General features: G+C 42.6%; 1 protein-coding gene across 1 annotated transcript in view; it reads left to right on the plus strand.

The window, feature by feature from the left end:
* Positions 1-8,808: 8,808 nt before the first annotated feature.
* RASEF (RAS and EF-hand domain containing) overlaps positions 8,809-23,301 on the plus strand; it is a gene marked incomplete at its 5' end in the record, with an annotated part of 85,630 nt that continues 71,137 nt past the window's right edge. The window contains one exon of the mRNA XM_082611268.1: positions 8,809-9,239. Within this exon, the coding sequence (XP_082467394.1) occupies positions 8,809-9,239 (431 nt within the window). The remainder of the gene's footprint in view (positions 9,240-23,301) is intronic.

The following is a 23,301-nucleotide window of genomic DNA, read 5'->3' on the forward strand; positions in this document are numbered from 1 at the left end:
TGCTTGATATGATTTCAATTTTCCTAAATTTTCCGAGACTTGATTTATGACCCAAGATGTGACCTATCCTGGAGAATGTTCTGTGTGCACTTGAGAAGAAAGTGTATTCTGCCACTTTTGGGTGGAATGTCCTATAAATATCAATTAAATCTATCTGGTCTATTGTGTCATTTAAAGCTTGTGTTTCGTTATTTATTTTCTGTCTGGATGATCTGACCACTGGTTTAAGGAGGGTGTTTTAGTCATATCACTCAATCTGAGATTTAGTTTTCTTGTCTCTGAAATTTGGAAACCTACCTCATGAAGGATGTTTAAAGGATTAAATATGATTGCATGGTGGCAAAATAGGAAAAGGATCCTGGGCAGAGGGAACAGCATAGAGGAAGTATGGAGTCTTAACATGAGTGCTTAAAGTTTGGGAGACAGTATAGCTGGAGGCAGGGCACATGTGCAGCAGGTATGGGGATAGAAATGGGCTCCTATGGAGATACTTAAAAGGGAGGCCTAATCTCTTTTTGGAAGGTCAAGGAAATGATATCTAAGCTAAGGTCTAAAGCAGAGAGGGAGGATATCTGGTCAATATGGTAGACTGAGCTGAAGTGACAAATATCCCATCCCACTTCAAATATACAGTGATGTAGAAAAAAAATACAACAAGAAGGGTGTGATATGAAGCCAAACTCAAAGCAAGGAAGCTATGGTAGATTAAAGATGGTGACAAATTCTTTACTACTACCCATCTTGTTGAGAGGTGGTGACTGTTTACTCTCCCCTTGAGCTGGGTTGCCTTGGTGACTAGCTTGACCAGTAGAAGATGGCTGAACTAACAGTCTGGGACTTATGAAGCTAGGTTGTAAGAAGTCTTGTAAGTCTTGTAAGAAGCTTTGGCCCAAAACTCTTTGAAGAGTTCTTGGAGTCCTGAGGCACCATGTAAGAAGCCCAACTATCTTGAGGGAAAGACCATGTGAAGAAGCCCTGAGACTATATGGAAAGTGACAGTTGGATTAAAATTTGAAAATTCATCAATATAATTTACCACATTAACAGAATAAGGGAGGGGGGAAAAGCCATGATCATCTAAATAAATGCTGGAAGCATCTAACAAAATACAAAATCCACCCATGATAAATATTCTCAGCAATGTAGGAATAGAAGAGAACTTCCTAAACCAAATAAAAGGCTTCTACAAAAAAACCTATAGTTAGCATCACAATTAATGGTGAAAGACTGAATGATTTCCCTCTGTGATTAGGAACAAAGCAGGCAATCTGTTCTTATCACTGTAATTCTATATTGTACTAGAAGTCTAAACCAGTGCAATAAAGCAGGAAAAAGAAATAAAAGACATACATATTAGAGATGAAGAAGTAAAACTATCCTTTTTTTCCCCACAGATGACATGACTGTGTATGAGAAAATCCTAAGAATTACACCAAACAGTCACTAGACCTAACAAGTGAGTTTAGCAAGGTCTCAGGATATAAGTTCATCATAATACCAAAACCAATTGAATTTTTATATGTTGGCAACAAATAAACAAGAGATATATCATGTTCACTGATAGGTAGACTTAATATTAAGATAACAATTCTGCCAAAATTGATCTATAAGATTCAACACAATCATAGTGCCAGGATATATTTTTGTATAAATTGAAAAACTGATCCTAAAATTTATATGGAAATACCTAGGACCAGGAATATCCAAAACAATTTTGAAAAAGAGTAACAAAGTTGGAGTATAACAAAGTTATACTACAGTACTTGATTTTGAGACTTATTAAAGCAATGTAATCAAGACCATATGGTGTTGGTAAAAAGACAGATATACAAATCAACAGGACAGAATAGAGAGTCCAGAAGTAGACCCACACATATATGGTCATTTGATTTCTGATAAAGGCCATTCAATGGGAGAGGACAGTTTTTTTTTAAGTAGTGCTAGAAGAACTGGCTATCCATATAGAACAAAATAAACTTCAACATTTAACTCACCCAATACACAAAATTCACTCAAAATGGATTATAGATGCAACAGTAAATGATAAATCTATATTTCTAAAACACATAAAGAATATCTTTGCAACTCTGGGTAGATGAAGATTTTTTAGGTGGTCACAAAAGTATAAACCATAAAATAAAACACTGATAAGTTGGATTTCATCAAAACGAAAACCATCTGCTCTACAAAAGACACCATTAAGAAATTGAAGAGGCAAAGGAGAGAATGGGAGAAAAATTTCAAAGTACATATACATGACAGAGGACTTGTTTGCAGAATAGATGAAGAATGCTTACAACTTAATTAGATGGCAACCCAATAAATAATGGGCACATGACTTGAATAGAGATTTCCTTAAAGAAGATACAAGAATGGCTGATAAGCATATGAAAAGTTGTACAACATCATTAGTCATCAGAGAAATGCAAATTAAAACCACAATGGGATATGAGCACATATCCATTAGAATTGCTAAAATTAAAAAGACATACTACCAAGGGTTGGCAAGAATATGGAGCAACTAAGTAACTAGAACTCTCTTACACTGCTGATAGGAATGTAAAGCCAATCACCTTGAAAAGCACTTAGTTGCTTGTAGAGCTAAACATATACCTACCATGTGATCCAACCATCTCACTACCAGGAATTTACCCAAGAGAAATGGACACCTGTTCCTTCACACAGACTTGTACAAGAATAGTTATAGCAGCGTTATTCACAATAGTCAAAGTCTGGACATACCCCAAAAGCCAATCAACAAAGTGATGGATAAACACACTGTGGTATATGTATATATAATATACTCCTATTCATTACTAGAAAGGAATGAATTACTGAGATATACAACAATATAAATTAATCTAAAAATTATTATGCTGAGCAAAAGAAGCCATGCATGTTAGAGTACAGGCTATATGATTCTATTTACATGAAACTCTAGAAAAGACACAATTAATCACAGTAAATCTAACCCCTCAGGTCCTAGCCATAGGGCCGTCTCACAATACGGCAGCTACTACTTCTTCAAGACCAGCAGGAGAATTGTCACTCCAGGCTGCTCAGAGTCTTACATAACATAATGTAATCACAGGAATGATTCTCCCATCCAATTCACAAGGCTTGGTCACTTTGAAAAGGTGGGGATTATTCAGAGCATGTACACCAAGAAGTGGGAATATGGGGGCTACTGAAGAATTCTGCTTACCACAGTTGGCCTTGTTCTACTGTCCAAAAGTTGAGATGGATATATTTGCACTGGACTCAATTTCTCTCTCCCTATTTCCTGCATATATAATATGAAATGCAAACTTTTGTCTCAGCTGAGAGGCGCAAGATGTATCAGATACATGGTTTACCAATGTGGGGAAATGACATATGAGCTTTGCTTGGTCATCACATAATGGGATCAGAAGTTTGAAATTCAACACTTCTCACTCAGTTCTAGTACTGGAGGCCGACTCTGCTCTGGTCTGTAAAATGGTGTTTGATACTGTTTGGAGCATTATAGAGATACTTAATTTTTTACAGTGAAAGATTTACCAAAGTCTGACTGCCAGCACATACATACATATAACAATGCTATCTATTGATTACAGAAATGATAGGCAATCAAAGAGTAAGTTCAACTGGGTCCATAATTCTTTATTTTCTAAAAAAAAAAAAATCTGATGTGAATATGATAAAATGTTCCTATTTGTACTTTCTGTCTTTGTGGATGTTATTCTTTTTCCGTATTTACATAAAGAATAAGTAAATCACTATGATATAAATTTGCTGACATATTCTTCTTTGTAAAATATTCAAAATTTTCCTATAACTTCCTTAGGAATAGTAAGCCTTGAGTAGATACTCATGAGAAAACTCTTGCAGGGCTGTGTTTGTTTGAGAGAGTTTGAGAGAGTTCCTGAACCTACTAATTGGTTCCTCAGTGGTATACCATTACTTGGATATCTAGTTCCATCTTAACAGGCTTATCAGATCTTTCTGGGTCAGAGTAACTTCAGTGTTAAGTAAGGCTCTGAAGAAGGCTCTTGTACCTGTAGGGGCTCCTATAGGGTAGATTACAATAGGCTTCTGTTAAAAGCCTCTCCCATTTACTGGGTGAAGAAGAGGTTAAGGGGTGGTGCTCATTCCCAGCTATAGAAAGTTGGATCAATTTATGATGTAGTGGCAAAGGATAATTTCTCATGACTCATCATCCTAGTCATTGTCTATCACAAGATTTCCCAAAGTATGTTATCAAGAGCACAAACTCTGTGGAAAGCCCACAGAAACTGAAACAAAAACAAAAAACCCAAAACTAAAAGCTTCCATGGTCAAATACATTTAGGAAATATTAGATTAAACAAGTATAAACAGCTTTCTTTATCTCATCCAAGAAGGGATACAGTAGGATTCTTTTCCAAATGTATTTGTGTTTTAGAAATGTATTTGATCACAGTAGTATCTTTTCACTCTTTTGAGAAACATGCTCTAACAAGATTATCTCTGATTTTTAAAATCCTTGAGCAGCCACAAAGCAAGCTGATCTTTCTAAAAAGTCATGCTGATAACTACAAGCAAGCTCTCCTTACCTACCAATTCACTGGCTCTCAAAGGCTGCTCTGTTATCTCCAATTCCTCACTAGCTGTTTCTGGATGCTAAAACAGAAAAGAAATGCCTCCTATTTCTTTCTTTTCCTCTCTTTCCTCTTAATTCTTCAAAAAATTAGAGACAGATTATATAACCTTGGCCTTCCCCTGAGTATATTGCTGGAAATATTCAAAAGCACTCCTTAGTACCTTGTGAGGTACTTTAAACACTTAAAAATACAAAAGGCAACTCAATAGGGCTCCTTTAGGAATCTTTTTATAAGCTCAAGATGTGAATGATTCCTCAATAGAACAGACTAGAAAGACCAGAAATAAGCTCCAATACATACAGGAATTTAGTATATGCTAAAGGTGGTATTTAAATCCATGGAGAAGAGATTCTTGAATAAATGGTGTTGAGACAACTCGGTAGAAAGCCAGAAAAAAATAAAGTTGAATCTACAACTCACACCTGAACCAAGATAAATTCCAGATGAATCAGAGTTCTAACATAAAAAATAAAACCGTGAAAAAGACTAAAAAAGAAAAGAAAAAGACATTCCTATGGCCTGAGCTGACATAATACATGCTCAGCACTGTCCTTGTAAGTGACAGGCCGCAATGAAATTGAAACTTTGATAGGAAAAGCAGGATCCAGCTCTTCACCTGAGGCTGGGAAATGGTTTGATTAGGCAGAAGAGAAAAAAGCTAAAAGATGTTTGTCGTCATGACAATGAGAAGCTATTAAGTTAATCATGTAATCAAGTGTGGCATATCTGGGGGACAGTAGGAGCCCTGATGGAGATAAAAGGGAGAGATGTTTGGATATATAAGATGGGACCAGACTGTAGAGGAATTTGGATGCCCAGATGAAGAGTTTACCCTTGAGTCTCTGGGGATTGATGAGCTAGGGTGCAGGATTTCTCAATCTCAGGACTATTGACATTTTTGACCAGATAATTTTTTGTTATAGGTGGCTGGGCCTGTGCATCATAGGATGTTTAGTAGCATCCCTGGCACCTACGTACTAGATACTACTAGCATCTCCCCCTTTTTGAATTGTGACAACCAAAAATGTCTCCAGATATTGCCAAATGTTTCCTGGGGAACAAAATTACCACTGATTCAGAACGACTGAGTTCCAGAATGACAGAATAATTGATGTTTAAGAAGGACTGTCCAGCTGTGGTTGTAGAATGAACAGGAAATCAAGGACAGGAGCCCAAGAGAATGTATTAGAGGCTAGGTATGGTATATTGTTATAGTAAGGGCCCCCGATAAACTACATCTCCCTGTATCCATGACCTTGTATAATCCCCTCCTCCATTGACTTAGGGCTTGGCCATGTGACTTGCTTTGATCAATGGAATATCAACAAACATGACACAAGCTGAGGCTAGAAAAGCATTTGTGCACTGGGGCTTACGCTCATGAGACACTGCCACCATATGACAAAGCCGGTGCTAGCCTCCTAAAGACATATCCAGCTGTCAGCCAGCACCAAATTCAGACATGAGTTAGACACTTAATACCATGCAGCCACAATCATGACTACATGATCCTAGGCAGGCCAGCAGAAAAACCACCTACTGGAGCCCTGCCCAAGTTGATGGCAATGAAATTATGAACAAATAAAATGGTTGATGTTTTAAATCACTAGGTGTTTGTTGTGTTGTTATGTAGTGATAGATAACTGTTACAGTAGGTCTGGAGCAGATTCACATCAGTGGAAATGAGATGTGTACACAAGACATTTGGAATAATCCATGTTTCTTGACGACTCTTCAATGAAGGGGCTTACAGAAAGGACAAAGCAGGTGAAAGAATATAAGAATTTACAATTGAGTGCAAAGGTCAGAGTGAGTTAATGAAGGAAGTTGCATGAGCAGTCTTCAAAAAAAGCACTTCTGCCTAAGCAGTTAAAAATATTATTAACTCATCTATTTTGAAAAATACAGCTATTTATTAATTGCTAACAGAATAATGATAATATTTCAGTGATTCGGTTTAATAAGTAGATTTGTAAAGCTTTAAAGGCATTACCAAGCTAGCCATTTCTTTTTTTTTAATAAATTTATTTATTTTTGGCTGCATTGGGTCTTCGTTGCGGTGCGCAGGCTTCTCATTGTGGTAGCTTCTCTTGTTGCGAAGCACGGGCTCTACGCACGCGGGCTTCAGTAGCTGTGGCTCACAGGCTCTAGAGCGCAGGCTCAGTAGTTGTGGCCCACGGGCTTTGTTGCTCCGTGGCATGTGGGATCTTCCAGGACCAGGGCTTGAACCCATGTCCCCAGCATTGGCAGGCGGATTCTTAACCACTGCGCCACCAGGGAAGCCCCATTTCTTCTTTATATGGAAAAAATCAACCTTTAGAATAAACAGGAAAGCACATAAACTCAAAAATCGGTAACAGGGCTTCCCTGGTGGTGCAGTGGTTGAGAGTCCACCTGCCGATGCAGGGGACACGGGTTTGTGCCCCGGTCCGGGAGGATCCCACATGCCGCGGAGCGGCTGGGCCCGTGAGCCATGGCCGCTGAGGCTGCGCGTCCGGAGCCTGTGTTCCACAACGAGAGAGGCCACAACAGTGAGAGGCCCGCGTACCGCAAAAAAAAAAAAAAAAAAAAAAAAAAAAAAAAAAAAATCGGTAACAATTTACATTGCACTGATAATAAAATTCATTTCAATGTATTAGGTATCTACTTGTATAGTACTGTATTCACTTAGCGATTAGATTGCTAAGTCCAGGGCTTCTAATGGAACACCTCTCATAATTTACCAGTTAAATTTACAGATGGCAATTATCAGTGGTATTTACAGCTTGACAGATGCTGTGAGTGTTGATTTTATTTATTGTACTATACAAGAAGAAACAGTTCCTCAGATGTTTAGCACTTAGTTTTCTGTTTAAGAACACAAGCTTGAGGAACCGTGCCAGTCAAATCCTCTATTTTTATTATATCGAAAACAAAATAGTAAGCAATAAAGAGAATCCAGAATGAGAATAAGTGAAATACAGAGTCGTAACTAAAAGAAATGGAAATAACTAAAAGAAAATCTAAAAAGTGGCGGAGATTGACGTGAATAAAGTAAAAATAACCCAAATGCATTTTCACAGGCTATGAGAATCACCAAAGGGAACATATACATAAATCATGACAGAGTGAGGGTCTCTTGGAAATAAGACAAGATTTTTTTAAAGGATGAAAATGGATGAATTTTAAAGATCTTATACCCATGAAGCAGCCAATATTAAACAATAGCATTGTTGAAATAAATGTTTAAGATCAAAGGGTAACATACATCTGCATAATTTCCATAAGATTGGTTGAAAGGGGAAAAAAAGCTACCTCAGTCCTTGTTTAAATATTGCTGCCTGCCAAGGATTTTGGTTATTAATTTTTTCTCAGGTTGAGGAGACAAGGACCGAGAAAAATTATTTGGATTTGAGCATCTGGAAGATCTATGTGATTCCTACTGTGCATTAACTTAACCTTAACGTTGGAGGGACATGCATTAAAGAAAGCCAGTAAAATCAGAGAATGAGGTCTTCTGGTAAATCTCATACTTTGGTTTGTAAGAAAACTTGTATACACGGAAGTTTACCAATTTTCCGGAATCAGAAAATAATAAAATACACATAACGTTAACCAATTTGGAATCCTACCCCTGCCTTCCTTTCCCCTCTCTATCCAGTGAGTTAGCTTCTCATACCAGCTCTCGATTTACCCGAGCACACACTGTTTATGCCGAAGGGCCTGGCAACGCTTCTGTCTCACCCCCAGTTCCGGCCGGCCTCCCCAACTCCAGGAGCCCCAAACACAGGTTCCAGAGGCCAGCACGGAAAGCACAGCCGGACTCTCGAAGGCGTGGGAACCGGAGCGGGGCGCTCCTCCTCCCAGGCTGGGCGGAGCCGGGCCTCGCTGGGCAAGTGCGTGAGGCCGCGCCGGGCGCTCAATCGCGGCGGGCGCTGCTGCGGTGCGCGGGGCCAGGGGCGCGCTCGCACCGCTCTGGGGCTGAGCCCGGCCAGGGTCCGCGCGCGGAGCCTCTGGGAGCGCGCCGTCCCGACCCACCCAGGCGCTTCGCCCCGCCCCGACGTTCCCGCCAGCGGCCTAACCTGCTTGACTCGCCGAACTCGCCGCAGCCCCCGGCGGCAGCAGGTGGCCTCGGACTAGCCGCTGTCACCGCTGCCCGAGTGGCCCGCGCGGCCCGGAGCCCTCTCGGTCGCCCCCGACAGGCGGGATGGAGCCGGACGGGGACCTGGAGGAGCTGGCCCGGCTGCGCTCCGTCTTCGCCGCCTGCGACGCGAACCGCTCGGGGCGCCTGGAGCGCGAGGAGTTCAGCGCGCTGTGCGCGGAGCTGCGCGTGCGGCCGGCCGACGCCGAGGCCGTGTTCCAGCGGCTCGACGCCGACCGCGACGGCGCCATCACCTTCCAGGAGTTCGCGCGCGGCTTCCGCGGGGCCCACCGCGGGAGACGGCGCTGGGGCCGGGGGCCGCGGGAGCCCGCGTTCACTGCGGCCCTGGTGGGGTCCGACCCCGGGGACAGCCAGGAGGACGAGGGCGACGAGGACGCGGCGGCGGCACTGGCCGCCCACTGGGACTCGGCGAGCCCGGGCCAGGCTTGGCAGGACTTCCAGGCGCGACTCGGGGACGAGGTCAAGTTCATCCCCAGGTGCGTGTGTGGTTTGCAGAGCGGAAGGTGGTGGTGGTGTTACCTCCCTGGGACGCTGCCATCTCTCCCTCTTACACTCGGAGTGTGCAGACCCAGTGGACCCCCCCCTCTGTCTCTCTCTCTCTGTCTCTCTCTCTCTGTCTGTCTCTCTGTCTCTCTCTGTCTCTCTGTCTCTATCGCTTTCCTCCATTCACCGACGCACTTTTTTAAAAACATCTTTATTAGAGTATAATTGCTTTACAATAGTGTGTTAGTTTCCGCTTTATAACAAAGTGAATCAGCTATATGTATACATACATCCCCATATCTCCTCCCGCTTGCGTCTCCCTCCCACACTCCCCATCCCACCCCTCTAGGTGGTCACAAAGCTCCAACCAGGGTCCTTTTTTTTTTTATCTTTATTGGAGTATAATTGCTTTACAATGGTGTGTTAGTTTCTGCTCTATAACAAAGTGAATCAGCTATACATATACATATGTTCCCACATCTCCTCCCTCTTGCGTCTCCCTCCCTCCCACCCTCCCTATCCCACCCCTCCAGGTGGTCACACAGCACCGAGCTGATCTACCTGTGCTATGCGGCTGCTTCCCACTAGCTCTCCACCGACGCACTTTTAACTCTTCCAAGACGGGATCTCCTAGAGTTAAGGAAAAGGAATGCGTTCCGAGTCACAGTTCGGGGAGAAAGTTTCACTTGCTCATTTCTCAGTTTCACAAGCCAGAGTGAAATCCACAGCGTCCGGAGATTGTTCCGGGACGCTGGTTTAGGAGCGCTCCCCGAACCTCAGAGACTTGATTACATCACCTCCTACTCCTGGCCTCCAGGCTGCACCCGGAGCAGCAATGCTCGGTGACCCGGGCCGCTAGCCAATTTGCCATTCTCTATGGTGGTTTTTGTGTTTGTTGTTTTCCTGCTACTACGTAGAAAACAAGACATTGTTGCGCATTTATATTGCTGCACACAAAGATTCACCAATGCCTACTATGTGCTAGGCATTTTACAGGTTAATTCGTTTAATACTCAGAATAACCTCGGGGGTGGACGTTCTTATCTGTGATTAATGGAGAAATTTAGACCTAAAGACGTTAAGGGACTTGCCCAGTTACTAAAAGAGCAGCATTTGATCCCAGATGTTGTGAACTTAAAAACTCTCACTTTTTATACCACAGAATAAAATCATACAGTAAACTCTCACTCTTGTGTCTGCGACAGAAATAACATAGTATCAAGTTACTTAATTCTCAGGGGGAAAGGGGATGCCTGCAGGTTTGGGGCATGGTGGGAAAGATATTCAGGTTTTATTGAGATTAATTTGCATCTATCTCTGCCTAGAGTCATGGTATGTCTTGAGCTATTTTCACTTCTTCCTCAGGCGCTACAAACATCTTAATACTGTAAAATGTTTTTCTGCTCTCTGGATTTTCATTGAAATTTTATGCATCTCTGGTTGTCATTATTAGGAAGATCTGAACATTTTGCTTGGCAGTTCACATATCTGAGACATAAGACTCAGAAAAGGAAATAGCCCTGGAAGGCAGCAGTGGCCTGGCTCACGCATTCACCGCTTAGACCTGCAGGGCTGGGAATCCTCACTTCCTCCTCCGCCCAGCTTCTCCCTCCTGTTTGGAAAGTTCAGGAATACTGGGCGTAGAAGGTTACTCACTGCAGTATAAGAGAGATTGTGTAGAGAAAGTGGGCGTGATACCCATCTTTTCTGTTATTGACAAATGAGTGAAAATGCAGTGTCTCCATCAGGGAAGTAGAAAAATTTTAACTTTGCTATAAGCCATATACTTTGAATCATCTTTCATCTGTAACTTTGTTTGGGTCCAGCTAGTTTAAAAAGGTAACAGGGCCTCCCTGGTGGCGCAGTGGTTGAGAGTCCGCCTGCCGATGCAGGGGATGCGGGTTTGTGCCCCGGTCTGGGAGGATCCCATGTGCCGCGGAGCGGCTGGGCCCGTGAGCCATGGCCGCTGGGCCTGCGCGTCCGGAGCCTGTGCTCCGCAACGGGAGAGGCCACAACAGTGAGAGGCCCGCATACCGCAAAAAAAAAAAAAAAAAAAAAAAAAAAAAAGAAGAAAAAAAAATAAAAAGGTAACAATATTAAGAATAAGAAAAGGTAAGACCACACCGTATTTTATACACACACACATACACATACACACACACACACACACACACTGAACTACTTTTCAGAGTTGCTAAGTCTCAGCAGCCAATATTTGACACTTAACCTTTAAATGATGAAAGTGACCTTCTTAGGATCAGCATACAACCAGGTCTTAATATTATTGGTGACATTATTATTATCACGATGCCTTTCCGACTCTTGAGATGTTATTAAATATAATGGCACCAGCGTCACCTGGTAGACTTGTGTCCTAAGCCCCACCCCCGTCTTCTGCGAGATTAACAAGTACAATATTTGCCTTCCTGTACTCGTTCAAGTGGAAAAGAACTAAACTGAATTGCTTCACCTGATTGTTACTATGGCAGCCATTAGCTGTTTTGGTAAATTGGGTTGCTTCTATTCTACTTCCTCATACAGCTGTTCATCTTCCCTTCCTCCCATTCAAATGTGATAAAAATCTTTCGTTATTGACAATGTCATTGCCATTATTTCAGCCAAATTAATTCTGCAAACGTTGAGTGCCTGTTTTGTGCCACTGTCTTAGGTACTGTCCTAGGTACTTGGAGACAAAGAGAAGGAGGAGATGTGGTTCATGCCCTCAAAAGTTCATAGTGTGGGTGAAATATTTCTCAAAAATTTCCTCAGAGAACATGTAAAGGCAGGAGAGTTATTTGCAGGAAACTCCGTGTATTGTGGACATAACCCAATAGACTGCCTGCAAGCAGGAACTTTCTTTGAATTCTTGAGTTTTTACCTTAAAAAAAAAGAAGTCATGTTCACTTTATAATATACTGGGGCTTGGTTTAACATAAAATATTATATATTCTTCCAGGGGGAAAATTGTCTCTCTGGGAAGGTGTGCCATTTCATCTGGTTCCTTAGTTTCCCACCTGGCACTCCATCTTCCCCCAGGTGGCACCCTGTCCCATGCCTATCCTAGGGGGGTATTTGTGTACAGTTTAAGCAGAACAGATATCAGATATAGGAATGTTTGGTGCCTGCAAAGGCAAAACGTGGTAGTGATTTCCATTTCAAAGATCATTCAAACTCTTAGATCAAAATATTAAACAAATTTGGGTTAAAGTCCTCAGTCATCAATAATTGTAATATTAGAGAGAAAATAATCTTGCACTGTGAAAGAATAAAAATGGTCTCTGGGTGGTGTGTTAAATTCTCAAGTTGGTCTTCTCTTAGAAACTGAGGGACTCCTTTCCTTAAAGGTTGGGGAGGGGAGTGTCCCGTCATGTGACACTGTTAACCTGAGCTGGGCAGGTGTAAATGGTCCAGAGGGTCAGGATGGGCCGTTACCACTAGTTCCAGTAAGCTGGAACTAGGTCAGCCAGCAGGTGAAACCAGAATGGGCAAGGCAGTGTAGTTACGTAAGAGAATTCCGGAAGGAGGATTGTATCAGGCCAAGAAAAATCCATGAAGTGGGAAGAGAATGTCTGGGGAGAAACAGAGAGCAGAGTGTAATTACCTAGTGAAGCCAGTTTCTGGTGTCAGGGGCATTATCTTGGTGAAAGGGAGGTTTGTATCCAGTAGGTACTCAATAAATGTACTCAAATATTTGCTGAATGTTCTTTGATTCCCTGCTTCATATACTGAGAATGCAGTTAGTTCATGCTGCATGCATTCTCTTCATTTCTCTTGTTGGTTCCGTCCCTATATTTTCACATTCTGGTGAGAGCTAGTGTCTTCCGAGATTGGCAAGGAGAGAAGGATATAGGGTGTGTGTGTCTGTGTGTGTGTGCATTGAGCATTCGACTGAGGCGGGGTCATGACAGGAATTCACCTCTCTCCTCTAGTCAGAGTGGAAGCTTTCAGAATGTTCTCAATTCCATTTGTAGTGATTGAGTGTCATCTGTGGACTGATTCACTTTAACTTAGAACCCACGTTCTCACAAACAGAAACACGAGGGTCCAGCTGGCACCAGAACCACAGCGGACTTGTGAATGGGCACCAGTTTTGCCACAATAACCAGATTAGGCCCAGGGTGGGTGGGTGCCTCTGGTGTAACAGGGGTTAGCGTGATTGGGGACCTGCCAGACAGGGCTGGGGCGGGATTTGTTCAGGCACCAAAATCAGACCTGTGTGGTCAAGCTGTTTCACATGATTTGTGCCCTTTCTACACACACAACGTTGAAGAAGAGTCTTCTGTTGAATAACTTAGAAACAGGAAATTTAATTGAGAAGAACCAAAACTACCCACGTGTGAACTTTTATATGGATTGTCAAAAAGGTTTACTTCGGCACGTCCATGTAACTAAGAAGATGATGTCTAAAATGGAGAGGAAAAGCAACAGGTGACACCAATCCCACTTAACTAGGACGTTTTAAAAAAACACGAAGCTACAAGTAGGCAGAGGCATAGTTTCATGGTCAGGGACTCCTTTACATTTCCCTTTCTTGGGGTCCACTTTAGGGCTTTTGCCTCTGATCGTCTTCTTGTAATAGTGCAGTTGCTTCATAAGCCCGCTTCACCTTCATGACATGGTGCTTGGCAGGATGGGAAAGGGAGAGGAAAGATGGACGCAAAGAGAGAGGTAAACACAGAGAGGGCTGGAGACACGGAGTGAGAGGGGGACAGGGTGAGAGGAGGCAGAAGACAAGCAGACAGAGAGACTGATTGATTAGACAGTGCCTCAGTTTCCCCTCTCTTCCCACTCAGTGAGGGTATGGCCCTGAGACAGCTTGGGATGCGAGAGTTAAATCAGCTCTTCTCTGTTTGATCTCAGCTCTTGAGTATTTTCCACATGTGAGCATCTTGGTGCTTTGGACTGTGTTTTTAATGTTTGAAGACAAGTATATTTTTTTCATGCATATTGCCAGTTATATCTGCTGCTCATCCAAGGAGATAAAGATTGGTTCCAGCCTTGAGACACCATAGTGGGTTGGACTTCAGTCCTGGAAGAGGTTCAAAGATGTTTTTGACTGTGTGTGATGCTTACCTTTGGCACTGGCTTTGAGGCCTATCAGCATGCTAGCCACAGGCTCTCCAGAGATTTCCTGCCTCTTCTGCATTCAGAACTGGGGATATATATATGTGTGTGTGTGTGTGTGTGTATGTATATCTTTATATGTCTCTATCTCTATATATAGATTATATATATCTTTATTTTCTAACTGTTTCTGGTCTGTTGCTTTTTGTTTTTCCTCTTCAGTATATCCTCTATCACAATTATGTGTCATTACGCTACTGCTGAGTGGGAGACACCTGTCCATTTAAAGCACAGCTCTTCCTTGAACCATCCAAACCTTGCTCCTGGGCCCAGCAGGAGTCTCTGTATGGCTTATTTTTTTATGAGCTCTGGTTGCTGGTGGTGGCCCCTTCTGGTTCTGATATTTGAATTTCATCTCGAGGTAGTAATTTCTTTTTGGCCTCCTGGCCCCAGAAAGGTATTCTGGCCTTCCATCCTTAGAGGACTGCCAGTTTTGGCCATACAGACAGTGGCCTGCTCTGACCCTCAGATCTCACTGATTGTTCAGAGCTCTGCTGGCAGGTTTTGGTGAGAGATTGTTTACTCAGCCCTTATGGTATGGGTAAAAAGAAAAAGGCTTAAGATGGGGTGTCATTGGAAGACTTCCCTCCAAGGACCACAGACTCTTCTCTAGCTTGTCTTTTTGCCTGAAGTTTTCATTTACTTCTCTCCGGAATCACTGTTCAAATACATGGTCACTTTGAGCTTGTAAAACCTGTTTCTTGATTTCTTCCCAGATTACATGATTTTATTTCATTTGTAAAATGGAAGTAGCTGAATCGGGCTGATCTGCCTTGAATGGAAGCTTAGAGGCTGATGGCGGAGAAGAGAGCCTTTGATGATGGGGGAGGTTAGGATGCTGAGGTGATTCAAATGTCTGCTTTTTTCTCCTAAGAGGATATACAGTTTACTTTCTTGCTTCATGTGTAGCTTGTGAAAGCTTAGTTGCACCTGACAGCAGTATATCGTTGGAGGGAAGAAATGGGAAGAGAGTATTTATTGTGGGTATTTGGGCTGCTCCTATCTGACTCTGTTAGTCTCATATCAGGTTGTAAAATGGAAAGTAAACACTGTTTCCCAGAGGAAAGCTGTAATGATGGAATGACACGTATGATTTCTTTGATACTAATTCCTCAAAAAAAAAGTTTCACTGCTTCAACTGGTAAATATTTGGGGTCTTCCAAATTATAATTGCCTTTGTCAGAGTAATTATAAAAAGAGAAAAGTGAATTTTAGCCCTTAAGGCCTTAGTCTATATGTCTTATAAAAACAAGACATATAGATGCAGTAGCTCAGACATGTTTCTTTCATTCTTTCTCTAATTCCCTCGGTATTCATGTGCCTGCCAGTGTCCCAGGCACTAGAGAGACTCCTTCGTAGACCTGACCTTCAAGGAGCTCCTTGTCTCACGTTTTTGTTGTTGTTGTTTTTTTTTTAAGAAGATGTTGGGGGTAGGAGTTTATTAATTAATTTATTTATTTTTGCTGTGTTGGGTCTTCATTTCTGTGCGAGGGCTTTCTCCAGTTGTGGCAAGCGGGGGCCACTCTTCATCGTGGTGCACGGGCCTCTTACTATCGCGGCCTCTCTTATTGCGGAGCACAGGCTCCAGACGTGCAGGCTCAGTAGTTGTGGCCCACAGGCCTAGCCGCTCCACGGCATGTGGGATCCTCCCAGACCAGGTCTCGAACCCGTGTCCCCTGCATTAGCAGGCAGATTCTCAACCACTGCGCCACCAGGGAAGCCCCGTCTCACGTTTTTAAATACCTAGGAGTTTCTGACATGTGAAGGACCTGAGATGCAGTATAATAAATGCAGAAAAATACCTCAGAGCACATCTCCAGACTATGGACATTTCACGTCAGGAGTGTTTCTCAGTCTTTATGTGTATGCTTGGCAATCTTAGAAGACTAAACATTTATGTTTTCATTTTATGTTATTATATGATAATATAAAACAAATTAATTTGAGCACATTTGGAATCACCTGGATGACTCTTACATGACAGATTTGGCTACACTGTTTCAAAACCTGCCTCTGTGTTTAAGATTGTATGGCATCTGTTCCTTGTCATGGGCTGATGAGGAAGGCACAACAGTGGACTTGGTGCAAATGATGTGTCCATGTAAATTGAACGTGACCAACAGCACAGGGTGTTGGGTTGTCTGTGTCCTCAATGGAAAAGTGATCAGGGAGTGGGGTTTTGATCCTGTAAGTGTGGCTGGAAAGCGCAGCACACAAGCTGCCAGGACCATACTGACACTGGCTATGGGGGTGTAGTTTCAGTAGAAGTGCATCCCTTGTCAGTTTAAATGAATGTTGCTAATTCTCATTCCACTGATTTTTCAAATGTGTGTTGGTCACATAAATGTCTGGGAGCTATAAGTATAAGGGGTTTATATCTGGTTTATGTTTGTTTATAGTTAAGTGACATAATATAAACAATATTTACATCAACTCTGGAAGCCATAGGAGATATTTTCTTTAATAAGGTCTACATGTTTATCAAGTGTGAGAAATACTGTTCTAAAAGGACTTGAAATCCTCAAGAACTGTATAAGATTGAAAACATTAGTTTCTCTATTTTTCATTGCTTATCGATCTCGTCCGTCATTTAAATCGAGGGCATGATATTGTGGAATAAGTTCATCTTAAATTGTTCCCAGTCTTAAGGATCATTTTTGTTATTTGCCCACAGAGGAAACTCTTCTTGCCTTTTTCCTATGTCATTCATTCACTCCTTCATTTAAAAAACTTTTTTTTTAATCCATGTGTGCCTGGGACCGCACCAGGAATGGGGTGCTTTAAAATGATATCCAGTCAAAAATCAAAAGTTTCTTAGACAGTTTCTCTCTCTCCAGAGGTGATGGCACCAGTGAGAGTAATGAACGGGAATAATCACAAGGTGGGTGGTCTGGGTCCCGCTTTCACTGGGGGTCAGAAATCAAGCAGACCAAATTGACAGATGAATGGATAAAGAAGATGTGGCACATGTATACAATGGAATATTACTCAGCCATAAAAAGAAACGAAATTGGGTTATTTGTAGTGAGGTGGATGGACCTAGAGTCTATCATACAGAGTGAAGTAAATCAGAAAGAAAAACAAATACCGTATGCTAACACATATATATGGAATCTAAAAAAAAATGGTTCTGATGAACCTAGGGGCAGGACAGGAATAAAGACGCAGACATAGGGAATGGACTTAAGGACACGGGGGCAGGAAGGGTAAGCTGGGACGAAGTGAGAGAGTGGCATGGACTTATATATATTACCAAATGTAAAATAGATAGCTAGTGGGAAGCAGCCGCATAGCACAGGGAGATCAGCTTGGTGCTTTGTGACCACCTAGAGGGGTGGGATAGGGAGGGAGACACAAGAGGAAGGGGATATGGGGATATAAGTATACATATAGCTGATTCACTTTGTTTTACAGCAGAAACTAAACAATGTAAAGCAATTATACTCCAATAAAGATGTTAAAAATAATAATAAAGGCATTAATTTTAAAAAAAAAAGAAAAATCAAGTGGACAAACTAAATTCAGGGAGTTTCTTCCTCTCTTCAGTAGAGCAGTTATCTCCATTTATGTTGTGTGGTGGTGTCACAGTTCCAGCAAGAGAGACTCTAGGCCCTGTCAAATTATCTCCACGTTCCCTCCTCTTACCACCCTGTGGGCTGTGACTGATGTAATGGAGGGGGGCTCACAAACTTTGAAGCCTCCGGGGCCAGGCAGGTAACATAGACCTGGTGGAGTGGAGTTGGGGCCCAGTAGCAGCCTCTGCTTCATATGCTGGGGGGACGGACAGATGCTGCCATGCAAGACATCGGCCCAGTGTTGCCAGCGACGCCAACTTATAAAGGATGGTGAAAAATCCAGATTTTAAGTAGGAATCTCCAGTTTTGCATATTCCATGAAGGACAAAGCACAGAGGCGGGAAAGATACTTTTTCCAGTTTGCAACCCCTGTTTCCTACCTGAGAATGTGCCCTAGTAAATTCAAGTGTCAGGCGTGATCTTGCTTTGAAGGTTCATGTTGATGTGAACATGTGGTTCCATGGTACCCTAACTTAGAATTTTAATCATGCTACTTCTTCCCCTTCCAAGTTTGTGGGATAGTAGTTTGACCCAAAGATAGTCTGTCTTTACTCTCTTTTTTGCTCTTGGGTGTTCTTGTAGTTTCCTGAGTTACCTTGTTCAGGCTTAACAGATGTTGCTGTACAGTATTTACTGCCTCCAGATTTGCTGCCCTGATGGTGTGTCCTTGGAGGAGGAGGGCTGAGCTCTCAAAGCATTGAGATGTCCAGAACACCTTTTACCCTGATGTCTTTCTTTCTCTTCATTTGAAGCTGAAAGTATTTGTCACAGTTTTAAGATATGTAAAAAAAAAAGGAATGAAATAAAAATAAGGGAATTTAGTGATGAGAGGTTATATTTTCTGGTACCACAGTGGTATTTCCTTTCATTATTGGAATGTTTTGTCCTTCAGTCAAAAAAAATTTTATGGGGATGAAAAGATGCTCATCACTAATCATCAGAGAAATGCAGATCAAAAGCATAATGGAATATTGCCTCATACCTGTTAGGATGGCTGTTATCAAAAACACAGAAAGTAACAATTGCTAGTTAGAATGTGGAGAAATTGGGACCCTTGTACACTGTTGGTGGGAATGTAAATTGGTGCAGCCACTATGGAAAATGGTATAGAGGCTCCTCAAAAAATTAAAAATAGAATTATCATAGATCCAGCAATCCCACTTCTGCATGTATATCCAAAAAAATGAAATCAGGATCTAGAAGAGATACCTGCACTCCTGTGATCATTGCAGCACTAGTCACAATAGCCAAGAGGTGGAAACAGCTCAAGTGTCCATTGATAGATGAACGAATAAAGAAAGTGTGGTATATACATACAATGGAATATTACTCAGCTATACAAAAAGAAGGAATTTCTGTAGTATGTGACAACACAGATGGACCTGAGGACATTATGCTAAGTGAAACAAGCCAGTCACAGAAGGACAAATAATGTATAATTCCACTTATATGAGGTATCTAAAGTAGTCAACTCTTAGAAAGTTGAATGGTGGTTGCCAGGGGCTCGGTGATTGGGAAATGAAGAGTTGCAGTTCAGTGGGTTATAGAGCTTCAGTCGTTCAACATGAAAAAGCTCTAGAGATATGCACAATAAGGTGCATGTAGGCAACAATACCATACACTTAAGAGTTTGTTAAGAATAGAGATTTCGGGCTTCCCTGGTGGCGCAGTGGTTGAGAATCCACCTGCCGATGCAGGGGACACGGGTTCGTGCCCCGGTCCAGGAAGATCCTACATGCCGCGGAGTGGCTGGGCCCGTGAGCCATGGCCGCTGAGCCTGCGCGTCCGGAGCCTGTGCTCTGCAACAGGAGAGGCCACAGCAGTGAGAGGCCCGCATACTGCAAAAAAAAAAAAAAAAAAAAAAAGAATAGAGATTTCATGTTATATGCTTCTTAACCACAAGAAAAGCAGACATATGGAATACAAAATTTCTTTTTTACAGAGATAAGAAATTGGGATAGCTACAAGCTCTGTGTCTCATACCTTTTTGGATCAGTCCCAAATACAGGCTCTGTCAAGGTTTGTCCTTTAAATGTATTCACACCTGTCGTTTTCAGGTGACCAAGCAGAAACACTCGAAATAATGATACCTTCTGAGAGCTCCCTCCCACCATATACACACTGAAGGCAACCGCTCTCTTCAATTTCAATTTTTGGGGGGCATTTTATGGGCATGTTCAGCCATGATACCCCCTCACGATCATTACAATTATGGAGCATGCTCAAGTGACCATTTTGTTATAATGGTATCTCTGACCTAGAGTGTTGGTTTTTTTTAATGTCTGGATAGAAAACAAGTGCAGATGAGTTACTCATTCTGAAATCTGGTTGCAGCGGTGGAAGTTTCCCCTGCTGTGAGCCTCTTGTGGCTGCCTGGTCCAGAGGTGGAGGGGTGGTGGGAGGTTGAGGCAGCCGGCGCTGGCTTGTTGCCCATCTCTTTAGGCATGGGGGTTGCACAGTGCATCCCCTGGCGTGACCCAGTCACCTCGTAATTCTTGCTCCTGTAGAACAGTTACAGTCTGCTCTGGCTGAGGTGGACGAATTCCTGAGGAGTCAACCAACATTTGCTTAGAAACTCCATGTTTTAGGCTGTTCATATGTCATGTTTTCTAATGGACATGCCATAAACTAGTGTTTGTGTTTGTGATGCAAATATGTTTTCTTTTCCTCCTTGGGGATCTGTTGGCATAGCCTGTACTTCAGTCCGGCAGAGATGGTTAGCCCGGGGATGTCAGTGAATGAATTACAGTGCATGCATTTCTACTCTAACACAGCACATGTATTCCAGACAAACCTCATGTTCTGCAAACACACAAAGGACATATGGACCAAAGAAGTAGGGATGGGGCTGATCTCTCCATATCTGTATAGCTTTGCAACCAGCATACTCAAAAAACCAGTAACAATCTGAATAAGATATTAGCACAATAAAAAAGTCACATTAGATGCTTAATAGAAACATACGACAGTCCAGGGTACCAGTACAGAAAAACTGTAAATGTTTTAATGCAAGTATAGGATTTTTCACTTTGTTTTTTAAGGTGAAGGTAACTTGGTGGATGGAGGTACATGGGTTGTGGCCGCTGGATTACAGGAACAAGGACAGAATGCACAAAGACAACGCATGTGTACCGTCTGTGCTGGGAGGAAGCCCCCGGGGAATGGGCATTGTGTCCAGACTGAGTTCACCTGCAGCCGGCTGCCTTCAGCTGTGGTAATGGGCTTGCACTTGGTGACTGTTACTTGGGCACAGAGCATCGACATGCTGGGAATTGCAACTTCCACTTCTGCGTCATTCACCTACTGACCTAAGGGATGAGCTAATTGATGCTATAGGAACATGTACTGTGTCCGAGCAGTACTAGTCTTGAGTGAAAATGCATGGGAGGCTAAAGCAAGGCACAAAGCCAGAAATGAGGGTTAGATTGATTCTGTGTGTACAGGTCCGGAGGTTTTATATTGGTCAAAAAGGGATAGTGCATTGCCTCTCTCCTAAAAGATGACAGTGAATGAGCTGTCTTCAGGCTAATAAATATCTGTCCACAAAGGTCCACAGATCTGTTGGATAGGCTGTTACAATCCTAATGAACCCTGGTGAGAATTATGTTATGTGGTAGGTGAGCATTTGGGCCATTAAAAAGTGACCTATTCTGTTGAATAATATTTTAAATTAAAGTTCTTATTTAGCAACTGAATAAGAATTCAGTTCTTATTGAATTCAATTTATTCAACCAAGTAAGCTGAATAATCTTATTCAACTGTTTTAAGCAGTGCTAGCATATATTCATGGTGAAGCTGGTACATTTGTTTATGTGATTAACCCCAGGAAAAGTACAATGATATAAGCCACTGTGTTAGTTAGTTAGAGAAATAGAGCCAATAAGATGTGAGCGTGTGTGTGAGCATGTGTGTGCGTGTGTGGAGGTGAGGGGGCGTGGATTTATTTTAAGGAATAGGCTCACACGATTGTGGAGGCTGGCAAGTCTGTAATCTGCAGGGTGGGCCAGCAGGCCAGAGACCCAGGGAAATGCTGATATAGCAGTTTGAGCCCCAAGGCAGTGGGCTGATAGAATTCCCTCTTCCTTAGGGGTGCTCAGTCTTCACTGAAAGGTCTTCAACTCACTGGATGAGGCCTGCCCATGTTCTGCAGGGTAATCTGCTTTACTCGAAGTCTAACTGATTGAAATGTTAATCTCATGTACAAAAGACCTTCACAGCAACGTCCAGACGTGTATGACCAAATATTTGAGCACTGCAGCCAGCCAAGCTGACACATGACATTAACCATCGCAACTACTAAAAAAAGTTTTCCAGATACTCTGTTTTTGAGATTCCCTATGCTATGCGAATTGGTTCTGGTTAGATCAGAGAGCATTTTTTATTGCTTCCAGCTTATAAAATACGCACCAGAAATTTTTCAAATATTTATTTGAATCTGGAAAAATCCCTATACATATATTATATTCCCCTTGTACCCCTTCCAAATTCCTAAACACTTCAAAACCACATATCAAATTTCAGGGGTGGTTTAAAGTTATTAATATTTTTCTATCTGCCAAGAAGAGGCTTACCCTCCCTGTGTTCATGGCTCTGAGATGCCCCCTGGGAGAAGAGGGCTTCTTCACCCTGGTGTCTACCCCTCCATTCTCACCCTACATCCTCACTCATCCCCCAAATATCCATAACTCCACACTGAGCCCCTCATGGAAGAGACATCTTGGATTTAAGCAGCCTCTCAGCCATCTGGCAAGTCACGCCAGCACTTTACATTGCTGCACTTTCCCAGGCAGTTTAACTGCTTGCTTGCTCGCTTCCTTTCTTCCTTTACCTCCTCTCCCTCTCTCCCTCCCTCCCTCCCTTCTGCAAATGCTGTGGGAAAAGCACTATGCTAAGAAGTCCAAAGGTGAAGTTTTCATGAGAAATTGTACAAAAATCCCTAGAGTAGGAACAGGTTCTTACTTTACTGTCCCCAACTGCTAGTTTTTGTCCCTGAGTTGGTAGAGCTAACAGGGATGCAAATTGAGAGGCACAGGGAAGCCCAAAATGTTCCACCAGATACAGGTCCTAAAACTCAGCCATAAGGAAGCCATGAGTTCCATGCTCAGTTTCCCAGGACAGGCATTATTCAGCTCCCAGGAGCTCTGCAAACGCTGGTTTTAAATCACGTCTTTTCTCAGGCTCTGCAGCTCAGGGCCTCAGACCAGCAACACTGGCCACACCCGGGAGCTCTTCCAGCAACGCAGACTGTAGGCCCCACCACAGACCTACTGAAGCATCTGTGTTTTAACAAGATCCCTGGGAGACTAGTGCATGTCTTCAACTCGGCTGAGGAAATGAGAACTGAGGGCGTGGAATG

The sequence above is a fragment of the Mesoplodon mirus genome, assembly GCF_964341445.2.
Source record: "Mesoplodon mirus genome assembly, chromosome: 1".
NCBI lineage: Eukaryota > Metazoa > Chordata > Mammalia > Artiodactyla > Ziphiidae > Mesoplodon > Mesoplodon mirus.